Source organism: Phocoena sinus, chromosome 15 (assembly GCF_008692025.1).
Source record: "Phocoena sinus isolate mPhoSin1 chromosome 15, mPhoSin1.pri, whole genome shotgun sequence".
NCBI lineage: Eukaryota > Metazoa > Chordata > Mammalia > Artiodactyla > Phocoenidae > Phocoena > Phocoena sinus.
Window position 1 is genome coordinate 62,764,953 of NC_045777.1, and position 15,480 is coordinate 62,780,432.

At 49.8% G+C, this 15,480-nt stretch overlaps 1 protein-coding gene and 1 non-coding gene across 4 annotated transcripts in view; one reads left to right on the forward strand and one right to left on the reverse strand.

The window, feature by feature from the left end:
* The window catches only part of ABCC1 (ATP binding cassette subfamily C member 1), a 131,394-nt gene that overhangs the window by 53,017 nt on the left and 62,897 nt on the right, over positions 1-15,480 (forward strand). For all 3 annotated transcript variants that reach the window (XR_004345736.1, XM_032604779.1, XM_032604780.1), the window contains 4 exons: positions 2,863-2,924; positions 4,933-5,064; positions 14,230-14,460; positions 15,128-15,305. Coding sequence is in view for 2 of the 3 variants with exons in the window: in XM_032604779.1 (XP_032460670.1) it covers positions 2,863-2,924; positions 4,933-5,064; positions 14,230-14,460; positions 15,128-15,305 (603 nt within the window). In the remaining variant the exon portion in view is untranslated. The remainder of the gene's footprint in view (positions 1-2,862; positions 2,925-4,932; positions 5,065-14,229; positions 14,461-15,127; positions 15,306-15,480) is intronic.
* Positions 11,705-11,835, reverse strand: LOC116741031. The gene has a single exon (XR_004346009.1). It is a non-coding gene; the product is annotated as a small nucleolar RNA SNORA24 (small nucleolar RNA).

The window sequence follows — 15,480 nt, forward strand, 5'->3', positions numbered from 1 at the left end:
TTTGAAACAATGCCAGGATTTGTGAGGCCCCTGTGTGTATAAGCCTGACACCCTGACAGTTTGCACCGGGCCTGTGTGCAGGTTAGAAAAAGGCATCTGGCCCGCTCTGGGTGGATGAGTTTGAGAAAGGCCCTGCGTCCTTTCAGCCAATGCAGTCCTGCCGCCCCCAGGCCCAGGACCAGCTGCACTTCAGCCCCCACTCGCCCCCTTGGCTGGGCTTCTTTGTGCAGGGCTGACTCTGTGTTGATGCCAAGACTGAAAAAAGGCTGGATTTGGAGGCAGAAGGCCCGCGTTTGAGTTCTAGTTCCTCCCCTTAAGGATCGCCATCTTTGGTGTCGTGAGGTCTGACGTAAGCAGGGGTCAGCCAACTTCTTCTGTAAAGAGGCAGATAGTAGATATTTTACTCTTCGTAGAGCACGTGGTCTCGGTCGCAAGTACTCAGCTCTGCCACTGTAGCTCAAAAGCAGATGTGGACAGTACGGAAATGAATGGGCATCGCCGTGTCCAAATAAAACTATTTTGCAAGTGGCCGGACTGTGGGCCTGACTTTGCCAGCCCTGATGTGAAGCGTCTGGTACAGTTCTTGGTGTGTCACGGTCTGCAGGAAATGGCGGACTTGTTACTGTGTTTACCATTAGTATTCATGTTAATACTGCTAATGTCATTGCTTGAGCTTTTACTCTGCACCAGGAACTGTCGTGTAAGTACTTCACACGTTTTATCTCATTTAATCTCATCATCACCAAGTAACTTGGCCCAGGCCCCTCAGTTAGTAAGTGGCAGGGCTGGGATTCAAACCTCCCTCTAACCACCTTGCTTCATGTTGCTTCACCCATGGACGCCCCCCAGCCCGGCTCCCACCCCCGCCGGGACCCTGTTTTGTTGTTGTTGTCACAGCTCTCACCGTGTATAGTTGTATATTTATTTGCATCTTGGTTTGCTTACTGTCCCTCTCTTCCGAGGCGAGAGGCAGTACGGGGCTGGGACCTCACTGTCTCTCCTGCGTAGCTCAGTCTTGGATGTATTTAGCCACCTCCTGGCGTATAAGCAGATCCTTCCTCATTATTTGCTTAAGAAATAAATGAGTCATTGCCAGCTGTATCCGGCCCCCATCCCCTTCTCTGCCAGCGCCTTAGGGAACTGGGCTGTAGTTGAAGTGTATTTGCGATTCCCTGACAACCCACCCACTTCCGGAAGAAAAGCCAGCCTACAAAGCAAATACCACCACCTGCTCCAGGAATAATGCTGCGGCCTTAGGTTGGAAAAATGAGGTCCCATGGACCTCATTCCACTTGTCCCTCCTTGCAGTCCCATGAGGTAGGCTGAGCAGTGGGACTGACCGCTTCCAATTCCCAGATGCGAAAACTGAGACTTTGGGGTGAAAGAACTTGCCCAAAGTCATTCAGCTAGAAAATGGCATAGCTGGGATTTGAACCCAGGGCCATCTGGCTTTAGGTTGGATTAGAATGTAGGTCTGTGGGCCAGCTGCATCTGATTAAAGACATGCTGATGCCAGGGCCCCAGCCCCAGAGAGAGTGATCTCGTTGGTCTGGGCTGGGACTCTCAGCACCTGTGTTTACAAAGCTCCCCAGATGATTCCCGGGCTGGTAGGACTGGAACCTCCCCATGCCTCATGGCCCCCAGAGTGAAACCTCGTGGTTCTCAGCCCAGGCTTCTTGTTTGACTCACTGGGGAAGATTTTCATGATGGAAACTTTCAAATGTGTACAAATGTGGACAGCATGGTATAATGACCACCATGGACTATTTACCCTGCATCGCATGTAAACATTTCAGTATGTATCTCTGAAAGATAAGGAATTTAAAAATTTTAATAACATTTTATCTTGAAATAACTTGACTCGCAAAAAGTTACAAAAATGGTAGAGTTCCTTCCCCAGCTTGACCATCTTCCTCAGGGGCGCCTTTCCTGACCTGTGTCAACTAGATCAGCCCAGTGAGATACCAGTGATCTTACTGGTAATATTGACTTGCCTTTGGGGTATGATCCTTGTCACAGTTGCGGTTTTGTACTTGTTCACGTGATCGTTTGATTAATGTCTGTCTCTGGACACTGACTGTTTGGGGCTCACGTTCTATCTCCGCTGCTTCTAGCTGTTGGCACCCCGAGCAAGTCTTTTCATTTCTCTGCCCCTCAGTGTCTTTAACTACAAAATGAGGATGATGCTTTTACCTACTTCATAGCGTGGTTATGAAGATTAAATGAGTTAATTTGTGTAAAACATTTAAAACAGAGCTAGCTAGCAGAGAGTGTTAGCAGGTGGTGTTATTGCCCTGGTTTAAGGTTATGTCTGTTTGTTCAGATTTGTGTACAGGTGGCAGGCACATAGTAGGTGCTCAGAAAATATTTGTTGAATGAGTGAATGAATGAATGAAAGAAATAGGAATACTAGTAATACCACACTTACGGTTCTGTGAGGATATGAGATAATGCTAGTACATCGTTGAGTGCCTGGCACATTGTAGATGCTCAATAAATACTTGTTGAATGGACAAATGAATGAACTAAAGCAGGGACAACAGTAGGGCCGTGTTTGTTGGGTTGCTGTGGGGATATAAGATAAGGCAGGTATGGGACGCATTGTACTGTTTTTACACATAGCAGACACTCAGGAAACAGTTACTGGGTAAAACTGGAGGAGCTGCCAGGTGTTTCTTTCCAGGCCACTGGTGCTCAGGAGGGAAGCCCTTTCGGGGTGAAAATCAGTGGTGTGAGACTGGCCGCTGGTCCACTGGGAGGAAGAGCAGTCAGCTGGCTGCTCCCTGCCTAGAGCTGGCGTAGATGAGAAATTTAACCATTCATTTCCCCTTTGCTCCCCGCCCTGTGCTTTCTCTCCACTAGAATCCTTGCCCAGAATCCAGCGCCTCCTTCCTTTCCAGGATCACCTTCTGGTGGATCACAGGGTAAGTCCTGGTCCCCAAACCTCGGGCGGCTGCTGGGCCATGAGTGTGCCACTAGGGCCCCTGCTCTTCCTCCCTTGCCCTTTCCGATGGGGCTGTGTCCTGAGTGTGCCTCCCCTGGGCCGGGGTCTCGGAGACACTCACCCTGACCCCACGTTCATGTGATAAATGCATAAACCTAAACAGCTTGCACCTCTGTGGACGGCTTGGCCTGGGCAAGAAGCTGCACGCTCTTGGCTCAGCTTTGAGTTTGGCTGTTTTTTTGCATTAGGTGTAATTACTGTTGTTGGCATTGTTTCCCCCCATGAGAAAAATAATGCCCGTGCACCGTAGGAAAAGTGGCTGAGAGTGTGGACCAATAGCAACAGAGCATCAGAGGCAGCCGCCGTCCACAGCTCAGTGCACCCCCTTCTCGCCCTCCTTTTTATTTGCACATTTTTTTCTTTACATTGTCAGCATCCTGCTGGGGATTATTAAGATCCTGCCCCCAACCCCCAAGCATTTTTCCTTGTCTTTATAGGTTTTTACAAACATTGTGGGTTTTTTTTTAATTTAATATTTGTCTTACTTAACTATTTTTCAGTTGCCGTTAAAGAACAGCGCTAGGACAGTGTAGTTTGAATATGGACTGTAGGTCATGCCAGCCAGGCTCATATTTCTGATTTTGGTCATTGTACTCTGGTTATGTCAGAGCATGTTCTTTCTCTTAGGGGAATGCACACTAATATTTAGGGGTAAAGATGTGTAGAGTCTGCAACCTACTATGAAATGGTTCAGAAAAAAGAAATACTTCATTTTTTTTTTTTTTTTTTTTTGCGGTACGCGGACCTCTCACTGTTGTGGTCCCTCCCGTGGCGGAGCACAGGCTCCACACGCGCAGGCTCAGCGGCCATGGCTCACGGGCCCAGCCGCTCCGCGGCATGTGGGATCTTCCCGGACCGGGGCACGAACCCGTGTCCCCTGCATCGGCAGGCGGACTCTCAACCACTGCGCCACCAGGGAAGCCCCGAAATACTTCATTTTATTACACTTCGCAGACACTGTGTCTTTTACGAATTGAAGGTTGGTGGCAACCCTGCATCAAGCGAGTCTGTTGGCGCCATTTTTGGAACAGCATTCACTCACTTTGTGTCTCTGTGTCACATTTTGGTAATTCTCACAATCCTTCAAACTTTTTCATTATTATTATAATGACTATGGTGATCTGTGATCCATGACCTTTGATGTTATTACTAGGATTCGCTGAGGGTACAGATGATGTTTAGCATTTTTTAGCAATAAAGTATTTTTAAGCTAAGCTCTGTATGTTGTTGTTTTTAGACATAACGCTGTTGCACATTTAATAGATTATAGGATAGTGTAAACATAACTTTAATATGGGAAACCAAAAAATTCCTGTGACCTGCTTTATTGCAATATTCACTTTATCACGGTGGTCTGGAACAGAACCCACAGTATCTCTGAGCTCTGCCTGTATGTGTTTGCATATGTATGTATCTAGAGACAGAGGCAGATACAGCACACTTAAAATGTTAACAGTCGTGAACTAGGTGAAGGGTAGACAGGAATTCTTTGTAAGATTCCTGTGATTTTTCTCTGAGTTTGAAATGTTTCAAAATAACAAGTTAAAATATTAGGTTTGCTTTTTATCATGAAAGTATTCAAACCGGAAAGACTAGTTTAATAAACCTCAATAAACTCATCACCTGATTTAACGATGGTTAATGCTTTGTCATATTCGCCTTAAAAAAATTTTTTTAAAGTAAATTAGAGCCATCCTGCTATTCCTCCTAAATATTCTCTATGTATCTCTAAAAATGAGGCTGTTTTTCTTGGGTGACCTAACAGTAAAATTAGCAATAATGATTTAATGTGCCCACATGTCCATTATTCCTTATTGAGATATTCCTGAGTTGCGGCCGCCTTCGGTCGCATGGCCGTGGTGGCGGGGAGGGTCGTCGTCCTCCTCCTTCTGACTCTCATCGCCTCGCACCTTGTGTTTCGGCCACAGGATGATGGTCCAGGGCTACCGCCAACCCCTGGAGAGCACTGACCTCTGGTCCCTGAATAAGGAGGATACGTCAGAACAAGTTGTGCCCGTTTTGGTAAAGAACTGGAAGAAGGAATGTGCAAAGTCCAGAAAGTAAGTGCCAGGCATCCTGCCCCGGGGAAGCTGGGCACTCACTGGGGCGACCCCATAGCTCCATCCTTCCACCTCTTACTAGCTTCATGGCCCTGGGAGGGCTGCTTCCCTCCTCCGAGCCATGGTTTGCTCATCTGCAGAATGCGTAGAGTCTGACGTGTAGCTAAGACAATTTGGGTAGGAAAGAAGAGAGAAAGATGTCAAGTGGGAGAACCATTTTGTTTGCCGTGACCTTGGCGCGCGTGTACCTGGCTGTGTGACCCTGCCCTTCCCGAGTCAGTCTCATTTTCCCTGCTTCTCTCCGAGCATCTGGCATCCTGAATGTTCTTGCTGTTTTAAATGTTTTGGTTCAACACGCCACGTCAACTACTTCTTGAGGTGTTCAGCCTAAGAACCCCCATTTGACGGTGATTTGGGCTGTACTGGATTTTTTTTTTCCAACAGCCTTTATTTTTTGGAGCAGTTATAGGTTCACAGCAGTTCTGAGCAGAAGGTGCAGAGACGGGTGCGCGCCTCCCCTGCTGTCAGCATCCCCCATCAGAGGGGCACATGAGTGACAACCCGTGAGCCCACATTGACGCAGCATTGTCACCCCGAATCTGTGGTTTACATCAGGGTTCACTCTCGGTGTCCAGGATTTCAGACTCTCGCCGACGAGAGCTGCATGCCAACCCCGACCTCTGTCATCGGGTTATTTGGGGAATCAGGCCAGGGCCTCCCCAGCACATACCTTATTTCATCAAATCTAGGACGTCATCAGTTGTGCGATGCATCGTTATTTTATGCACCAGTGAGAAAGAGAAACGGCTGCCGATTAAACCAGAACGTGACATTGACATAAGACGCATCCTGCGTCCAGAGGAGCTGGAAGAGAAATCACGAGGGATTTGGTGGCAGGGGACGGTGTCATTACTTCTGTTGTCGTTACGGGGTTGGGCCTGTTGTCCACCTTGGAGAGCTGGCTGATGAGAGCCCAGCCTGGTGTGTGGCCCCGCAGAGCAGCTGGCCTCCCAGGAGAGAGGCCCAGGCTCTAGGTCTGATTCCTCACCCATTGCAGGAGTTCCAGGTCTTCACTCAGGCCGAGGCTGTGGATGGGAATGTGGGACATCTGTGCTGGCCACCAGGACATCAGCAGAGGACTTGTGAGGCTGTGCCATGGCCCGTTCCGGGTGGCCACGGACAGAGGAGAAGTTGTCCCTTGGGAGGTGGATTGAGCTTGAGCCTCTGTGGTTGGGCGTTGTGAGGAGACGGCCGGTGCTCTGTGCACACACGGCTCTGGCCGGGTCCCACGTCTGTGACCCAGTTGGAGGTTCTCAGGCAGAAGTGGGGTCTCTGGTTTCCTTCGGCCTGGCCTGCAGCCTCCTTCCTGATGAGAAGGCTGCGTCCTCAGCTTGAGTTACCCGAGCCTCGCTGACTGCTTGGCTCCGTCTCCTTCCCACGTTGGGTGGCAGGGGATGCCCACCGTGCCGTCCCATGGGGCTCACGCCGTGAGCCGGTTGCCGCGATGTTGTAGGAGGGGCTGGCAGTGAGGCTTCGTGGGAAGAGGACTGGCCGTACAGCATAAAGCTCCATCATGGGCCTGGCCCTTCGTTGGTCCGTTCAGCAGATGCAGTCGATTACTGCTGATATGCTGAGTGCAGTTTAGGCCCTGGGGGTTCAGAGAGTGGAACAAGATAGACAGGCTCCTTGTTCGGTGCTACTTACATTCCGTGTGGGACACAGGGAGTTGGGAGTCAAACACACACTGTTGAGAAACTTTGAAGAGCCTTAGTGTGATGACGAGGTTAAATAGGGAAATGAGGGGGAGAGTGACTGTGGAAGGTGATGCAGGTTTGGTGGTCAGGGATGGCCTCTCTGAACAGAGATTCGTGTCAAAGGAGGGAGTAAGCCGCGTGCAAATGTGGGGAAAGGGCTCTCCGTTTCACGGGAACAGCTAGTGCAAAGGTCCTGAGGTAGAGGTGAGTGTGGCATTCTTATGGAGCAGCAAGGGGCCCCATATGGCTTGAGTGGAGTGAGAGGTGGGGAGAACAGGAGGAGATAAAGTAGGAGAAGTGTTTGCAGGGATCTCATAGGCTATGGTACTGGCTTAGGGGTTGATCCCAAATGCGGTGAGAAGACCGCTGGGTTTTACACAGGGCAGCGGCATGCGTGCCCGGAGTTCTGTTTTATATCAACCAGTTAGGCTGTGCTGAGGAAGGTGGTTTGTGGGGCGAGAGTAGGGGCAGATGGGTCAGTGGCTCTGTTCCCAGAGGCGTGAGCCACATCCGGCCCTGTGATCCCTGTGGGCATGGGTGGGGAGGGGAGAGTCCTGTGCTCTGGGCTGCTGGGTGCCCCAGGGCTCCCGGGGAGCAGGTGACTGCGGCCTGGGCAGGGCTGCCTTGGCTTCTTGGCCTTGGGTCTCAACCTCCACCCCCCCCACTCCGCCCCCAGTTCTTCTCCTCACCCCTGAGTGGCACCTCTCAGGAGTCAGGTCTGAGCTGCTTCCCCTGCTCCCCTGACCTTTGGGTTTTAAAATCCAGTGCCTCACTGGTTTTCATTAGATGATTTTGAGTTTAACAAAATGGAGTAGAAATTTCTCGACTTATGGCCTCCCATAGGTTAAGGCCATTTTGGACTGTGGTTCCTGCTGGAATGACTATAAAATGGTTTGGCGGCTCTGGAAAAGACTTGGGCAGTTTTTTTAAAAAGTTAAATAGTTATGATACCACCCAACCATTCTACTCCTAGGTGTACACCCAAGAGAACTGAAGACATATGTTCATAAACTTGTACAGGGATGTTCATAGCAGCTTTATGTGTGATGGCCAAAGCTGGAAGTAACCCAGACAACCATTAACAAGTGAATAGATGTGCAAATCACAGTGTATCCATGCAAGGGAACACTTCTGAGCAGAACAACAGAATGAACTATTGGTGCACTCAGCCACATGAAAATCTTTAAATAATTATGCTGAGTGAACGAAGCCAGGCAACAGTACATACTAGGTGATTCTATTTATATACAATTCCAGAAAATGAAAGGAAGTCTGTAGTGATGGAAATCAGATCAGTGGTTGCCTGAGGTAGGGGGAGGTAGTGAGATGGGAGGAGAAATTTCAGAGAGGAGAGCTCTTTGGGGGTGATGGGCCTGTTCATTATCTTGGTTTCCCTGATGGTCTGACAGGTGTGTAAATATGTCAGAACTCATCACATCGTACACTTCAAATGTGTGAACTTAATTTTACATCAGTTATACTCCAATAAAGCAATATATAAAAAAGCAGTAGTGTTTAAAGAAAGGGTGACCATTTTACTTAATTGTGTCTATTTCATAAAGGAGTGCAAGCAGCAAATAACAAACAAAAACAAAGAAAACAAAATGCTCCAAAATACAGGTGTTAAGCTATGGTTCCCAGCCTTTCAGACTCATTACCCCCTTGAGTAATAGAGATATTGTAACACCTCCTTAAATATACTTTCAGGAAATATATAAAAATAACCCACTCATGTATCTTACTTTAAAAATCAACAAAGTGTTCTTGCTCAACTTTAACAGAGAACTAAAAGGCAAGGGATTTGTAATAAAACGTCATCCACGTATGTCTGTGTGTAAATGCTCAGGCACATGCTAGAATAGAGAATGAAGAATCGCTGAGTGCTCGTAAGTGGAGCCTTCTCTGTGGCAGCAGCAAATCCTGACCGACCCAGTCTTGCGGTTGTGGAGATCAGAACCGTCATCACCCTCATGGACAGGGTTTTGCAAAGTGGTGATTCATGCTTGGCAAATTTCTGAACAGAACTTAATTTGCACACTGACTGCATTTCTGAAAAAAATCGAGGTATATTTAAACTTGCAAAAAAAAAAAAAAAAACAGAAAACACTCTGTGTATGGATTTATGCCAAAGCTGGAGTTAAGAGTGTAGATTTAGGTGATTTGGGGACTTCCCTGTCTGTTCAATTGTTAAGACTCTGTGCTTCCACTGCAGGGGACGTGGGTTCGATCCCTGGTAGGGGGAACTAAGATCCCACAAGCTCTCGTCGGTGGTGGCAAAAACAAACAAATAAACAGACAAACCCCCCCATAGATTTAGGTGATTTTAGGCAGGCTCTTCACCTGTGTGGATGCCTGGTAGGATCTTGTTCCTTTGGGATGGTCCTGTACTCAAAGAGGGTCTGGTTTCTGGCCCAGTCATTGTGACATCAGAGGGTGAGAAACCCCCTTGACAGCCTGTTTTTGAGAAACAAAAAGCACTCTACGACAACAACAAAAAGGGAAAGAATGATCTTGAGTCATTTGTATTTGTGCTCAGCACAGTCAAAATCCTGCCAGGGCTATACTTTCCTTGCCGGGCTGGAGGGGTGGGAGTGGGGAGGTGACTGCCATGCCCATCTGTGGTTTCCAAAACTGTTATCCTGTATATTGTGAGCTCTGAGGAGAATGAAAATGTGAGTTAAGGGTGTAAAATCCATTCTCTACAATTGTAGGTCAAATCTGCCCTTCTGTGTTATACTGGGTATTATGGATCAAAGACAGTGCTCAGAGTACATCCAGAAATTTTAGTTTTAATTGAGCTATGATCTTTATAAGTTTGAGGTTTTTGCCTTTGCCTCAACATTAGAGATCTTATTTGTTTAACAAATGACAAACAAAGCCTGAAGTAGCTCCTCATGGCCCTTTGGTTGGTTCACGCACCTCCCAGTCTGCTCTCTCAGCCCTGCTCTGGTTACTTGAGGTTCTTGGAAGGGCTGCCTCACCTCTTTTCAAAATCCCTTCGTTCCAGGCCTTGGTCATCCTGTTCCCCCTGCCTAGAGCACCCTTTCCCTCCCCAAGTAGACTCGATCCCTCATCATGCAGGTCTCAGCTTTGATGTCCCCTCCTCCAGGAAGCCCCCATGATAGTCCCCCTCACACGGCTGATCCGTTTCTCTCATGGGGCTGCTTGATGGTGGGGCTCTCCCCAGGGCCTGGCCCAGAGCAGGGCATTCGTGGAGGAGAGAGCAATGGGCACCTTTGCCCATATCGAAATCCCCTGGGTGAGCAAGTTCCTTTTTCTTCCCAGCCTCCAGCTTCCCCACCCTTTCCTGTTCCCCTGTCCTGAGCAGTTTTCTTCTGACTCAGACCTTTCCTCTCCAACTTTCCTTTCTTTCCCAGCCAGACCATTCAGGTGCCCTGCTTTATTCCTCACCCTCCAGGAGCACCAGCTTCCCTTGGAGGGCTCTTGTTCACTGGGTATTTTTTCTCTCCTGACTCGGCCGTAGCTGGTCCCTTCCACTTCTCTAGACCCCTTCCCCCCAGGCCTGAGCCTTCCTACTCTCTGCCCTCCTGAGACCTTCTCCCTGGCCCTTTGGCCGCCCGTCTCCTGGCCACAGAAAATAGCCTGGGTCAGTGGCAGCCCAGGCAGGCCCAGGGCCAGGGCCCAGCTTAGGACGTGGTGCAGAAAATGAATGCGGAGGGGGGAACGACTCAGCCACTCCCTGTCCCCCGGTCCTGCCTTCTTGTCCTCCTTTCCAAGAGGGCATGTGTGTGCTGAATGAGATCATACTAAAAATCCCCGCCAGAATCCCAGCTTCAGGGGAAGTCAGTAAAGTGAGCAGGGAAAGAGCTTACGCAGTGACACTGACAACACGAAAAATAGAAATAATCCTCTGTGGTTGGTGGAATGACCCCCCCCCAAAAAAAGATGGCCGCATCCTGATCCCCAGAACCTGTGAATATGTTAGCAAAGGGACTTTGCAGATGAGATTCAGTTCAGGATTTTGAGATGGGAGACTATTCTGGGTTATTGGGGTGGCCTGATAATCACAAGGGTCCTTATAAGGAGGAGGTGAGAGAGAGAAGATGCTGAGTGGCTGGCTTGGAAGGTGGAGGCAGGGACCACGTGCCCAGGTGTGTGGGCTGGTTTTTTTTTTTTTGGCTGCGTTGGGTCTTCATTGCTGTGCGGGCTCTCTCTAGTTTTGGTGAGCGGGGGCTACTCTTTGTTGCAGTGCACGGGTTTCTCGTTGTAGTGGATTCTCTTGTTGCGGAGCATGGGCTCTAGACGCACAGGCTTAAGTAGTTGCAGCATGCGGGCTCAGTAGTTGCAGCACATGGGCTCAGTAGTTGTGGTGTGCGGGCTCAGTAGTTGTAGCTTGCGGGCTCTAGAGCACAGGCTCAGTAGTTGTGGTGCATGGGCTTAGTTGCTCCGTGGCATGTGAGATCTTCCCGGGCCAGGGACTGAACCCACATCCCCTGCATTGGCAGGCGGATTCTTAACCATTGCGCTACCAGGGAAGTCCCTGTAAGCATCTTCTAGAAGCTGGAAAAGGAGGAAACAGATTCTCCCATGGAGCCTGCAGGCCCACCTTAGATTTCTTTTTTCTTTTTTTTCTTTTAATCTGTACAAATCAAGCATTTTATTTATATAGCAAGGAAGCACTCCTTTATTCTCCTTTTAAATACCATACTTGAGATTTAAAATGACAGTTGGTGGGGCTCCCCCGGTGGCGCAGTGGTTGAGAGTCCGCCTGCCAATACAGGGGACGCGGGTTCGTGCCCCAGTCCAGGAGGATCCCACGTGCCGCGGAGCGGCTGGGCCCGTGAGCCGTGGCCGCTGAGCCTGCGCGTCCGGAGCCTGTGCTCCGCAACGGGAGAGGCCGCAGCGGTGGGAGGTGAAGAAGTGAAGAATGTTACTTGTGCCAGTCAGAATCTGATACCAGTTAAATAGTGGCAGCTTTGCCAATAAACAAGAATGTGCTCTTCCATGGCTAGGAAGGGAGACTTCCACAGCTGACGGGTCCCAAAGATACATGGAGCCACCTTAGATTTCTGACCTCCACAACTATGAGATGTTAAATTTGTGTTGTTTCAAGCCATTGAGTTTGTGTTAATTTGTTGCAGCAGCCGTAGGAAATTCTACAACTTCACCCAGACTTTTTTATTCTGGATGCAGTGGGAGGCCAGCAGTGGCGTTGAGGTTGGGGTGATGCACTTTAGGAGGATCCCACTGGCTGCCGTGCAGGGACTTGGTTGTTAGGGAACGAAAGTGGAAGGAAATGGGGGGAGTGGGAAGGAGGCCCCGGCGATGGTCACTTGCATGGGTCAGAGGCTGTGGCGATGGAAAGCGTGGATGGATGACTGCACACATCCCGGGAGCGGGATGGACACAACACGTGCCTGACTAGAGCTGGGAGCGTGGAGGAGAGGGGTTCAGGGATGATTCCCATGTTTCTGGTCCTTTCCTGGGGTGAGGAGCATCGAGGGGAAGGATACCGACTTGACAGAGCCCAGACCAGTGCCCACGGTTTGGAGTGGGGACAGAGGAGGGCGTCCCCTCCAAGGCAGGTTGGGAGGCTGTGGTCTCCAGGAGGGCGTTTCAGTTGGTCCAAATGGTCAGATGTGGCTTAGATGGGAGAGGCAAGAATCCCCCGTGATTAAACGATGTTCAGTGAGCTCATGCAGTGGGCGATTGTGTCAGGTGGACGATGGGGATGAAGCTTGGGTGCACATTTCAGGGATGGAGCCCATGTTTGGCCTTTTGAGGAGGTTGCTTTGACTGCATTTTGGGAGAGGGAAGCTGTATGTGTTGCTACATAAAAGGTCACCCCCAAGCGTAGCAGCTTTAAATAAGAATGAACATTTACTATGTCACACAGGGTCTCTGGGTCGGGGGTCTGGGATGGGTCTAGCTGGGTAGTTCTGGCTCAAGGTCTGTCATGGCTGCAGTCCTCTGAAGCCTTGACCGGGGCCGTGGATCTGCTTCCACATTGCACATGGTTGGTAAGACTGTGCTGGCTGTTGGCAAGGTCTCAGCATGGGGGCTTCTCCAGGAGGCTGGTGGAGTGTCCTCTTGACCCGGCAGTTGGCTTTGCCCAGAGTGAATGATCCATGAGAGGGCAAGAAAGAAGCCACAGTGTTTTCTGCAACCTAATCTTGGGAATGACACTCTCTCTCCATCATTTCTGCAATATCCTGTTACAAGTGGGAGGGGACTTCACAGGGGCATGTATGGGGGTTCCGATTTCTCAACATCCTTGCAGACCTTGTTGTTATCTGACTTTTTGATGATAACCATCCTAGCGGGTGTGAAGCAGTATCTCATCCTGGTGTTGATTTGCATTTCCCTGATGACTTAAGATGTTAAGCAGCATTACATGTGCTTACCCCGTTCGCATGTCTTCTTTGCGCCTTTTATGGTTGGGTTGTCTTTTTCTTATTGATTTGTAAGAGTTCTTTATTTGCTCTAGTTACGGGTCCCTTATCAGAGTTTTGATTTGCAAATATTTCCTCCCATTTTGTGGGTTGTCTTTTTACTTTGTTGGTGGTGTCTTTTGAAGCACAAAAGTTTTTGATGAAGTTCAGTTTATTTTTTCTTTTGTTGCTTGTGCTTTTGGGGTCGTATTTAAGAATCCATTGCTAAATCCAAGGTCCTAAAGTTTTGCCCCCTCTGTTGCCTTCCACGAATTTTATAGTTTTAGCTCTGTGTTAGGTCTTTCATCCATTTCGAGTTAATTTTTGTATATGGTGTGAAGTAAGGGTCCAACTCACTCTTTTGCCTGCAGCTGTCTAGTTTCCCAGCACCATTTGTTGAAAAAACTGTTCTTTTCCCATTGAACGGCCTTGACAACCTCGTCAAAATCAATCAGGTTTATTTCTGGATTTTTAATTCTGTTGCATTGATCTCTGTATATGCTCAGCCTCATGCCTGTCTCGATTATGGTTGTTTCATAGTAAGTTTTGAAGTCGGGAAATGTGAGTCCTCCAACTTTTCTTTTTCAGGATTGTTTTGGCTCTTTTGGGTCCCTTGAGTTTCCGTATGAATTTTAGGATTAGCTTCTCCATTTCTATAAAGAGCCAGCTGGGATTCTGATGGAGATTACACTGAATCTGTAGGTCATTTTGGGGTTGGCACTTTTCTCTGCCTTTTAGCTATATTAAGTCATGTATAGGTGAGGTAGGTCTTACTATTTCCCCATTGTACAGATGAGGAAACTAAGGGCTAGAGAGGTTAAGGCACTTGCCTAAAGTCACACAGCTGGCCAGGATCCTGAGTCTGTGGTCAGAGTCACCATGCTAAGCTGCTTCTCTGCAGCGACTGGTTTTCTTTGGCTAGGCCTCCCTGTTGGGGGGGGCCTTCTCCTGCCCTCTCCTGGCCGGTGGGCTGAGTGTCTGGCAGACCCCGCAACTGCTCCTTGCTCCTCGTGTTCCAGACAGCCGGTGAAGGTCGTGTACTCCTCCAAGGATCCCGCCAAGCCGAAAGGGAGTTCCAAGGTGGATGTGAACGAGGAGGCCGAGGCTTTGATCATCAAGTCCCCCCAGAAGGATTGGAACCCGTCCCTGTTCAAGGTGTTATACAAGACATTTGGGCCCTACTTCCTCATGAGCTTCTTGTTCAAGGCTGTGCACGACCTGATGATGTTTACCGGCCCAGAGATCTTAAAGTAAGGCCTCTTCCCTCTCAGCCGGGTAGCTCTTCACGTCCTTGACCTTCCACCTGCGACACCCTTCACCCTCCCTTAGGGTCATGTGGCATGCTCCCGAGGGCACGGGGCCAGGCCTCTACCTCCTTACCTGCTTTGCCTGATGCTTTGCTTTAATACAACCATCTTAATTAAGGCCACGTTGGTTGCAAGTAACAGAAACCTTACCAGGCTCCCCTGAAGCCAAAAGGGGGAAGATAGAGGATTATCTCGGGAAACCAAAAGCAGGGACATGGCAGATTGCATGAAAGCTGCAGCCTAAACCCGGAAAGGGCGTCATCTCTGTTTACCTCCCTCCCTCCCTGCTTCTGTCTGTCTCTTTGGTGCCACACGTTCGTTCTCTTTCCCTCCCTCCGCCCCTTGTGCTCTCTACTTGGTCACTTTTGGGTGATGAGGCAGAGTAATCAATGCGAGAAGCCCGGGGCTGCGCGCCCTGCCGTGGTTACTACCCTCCACCCCCACCCCGGCATGGGCATCGCCACGTGGGTTGGGCTTCATAACACTGGCGTTGAGAGTGCCTGCCTTGCCTGGCTCAGGAGAAGGTCACCCGCGGAAGCCAGAGGACTTGTCCCCACGCGCACACATTTCGCGGTCTTTGACGTGGGGCTCTGTCCCTGCTGCCCCACAGGTTGCTCATCAGCTTCGTGAACGACAGGAAGGCCCCAGACTGGCAGGGCTACTTCTACACGGCGCTGCTGTTCGTCAGCGCCTGCCTGCAGACCCTCGTGCTGCACCAGTACTTCCACATCTGCTTCGTCAGCGGCATGCGGATCAAGACCGCCGTCATCGGGGCTGTGTACCGGAAGGTGGGCCCGTGGCTCCCGCTGCCTCCGCGGAACCCCTGGGGGCTCGGCCGGGTTACCTCTCGGGCCCAGCTTCTGGAGCAGTGGCATGACGGTGGCCTGAGTGGTCGCGGGCAGCAGGGAGTGACCGTCAGGCCTGAGGGCTTAGCAAAGCTGATCCCAAGGGCGAGCCTGTGGC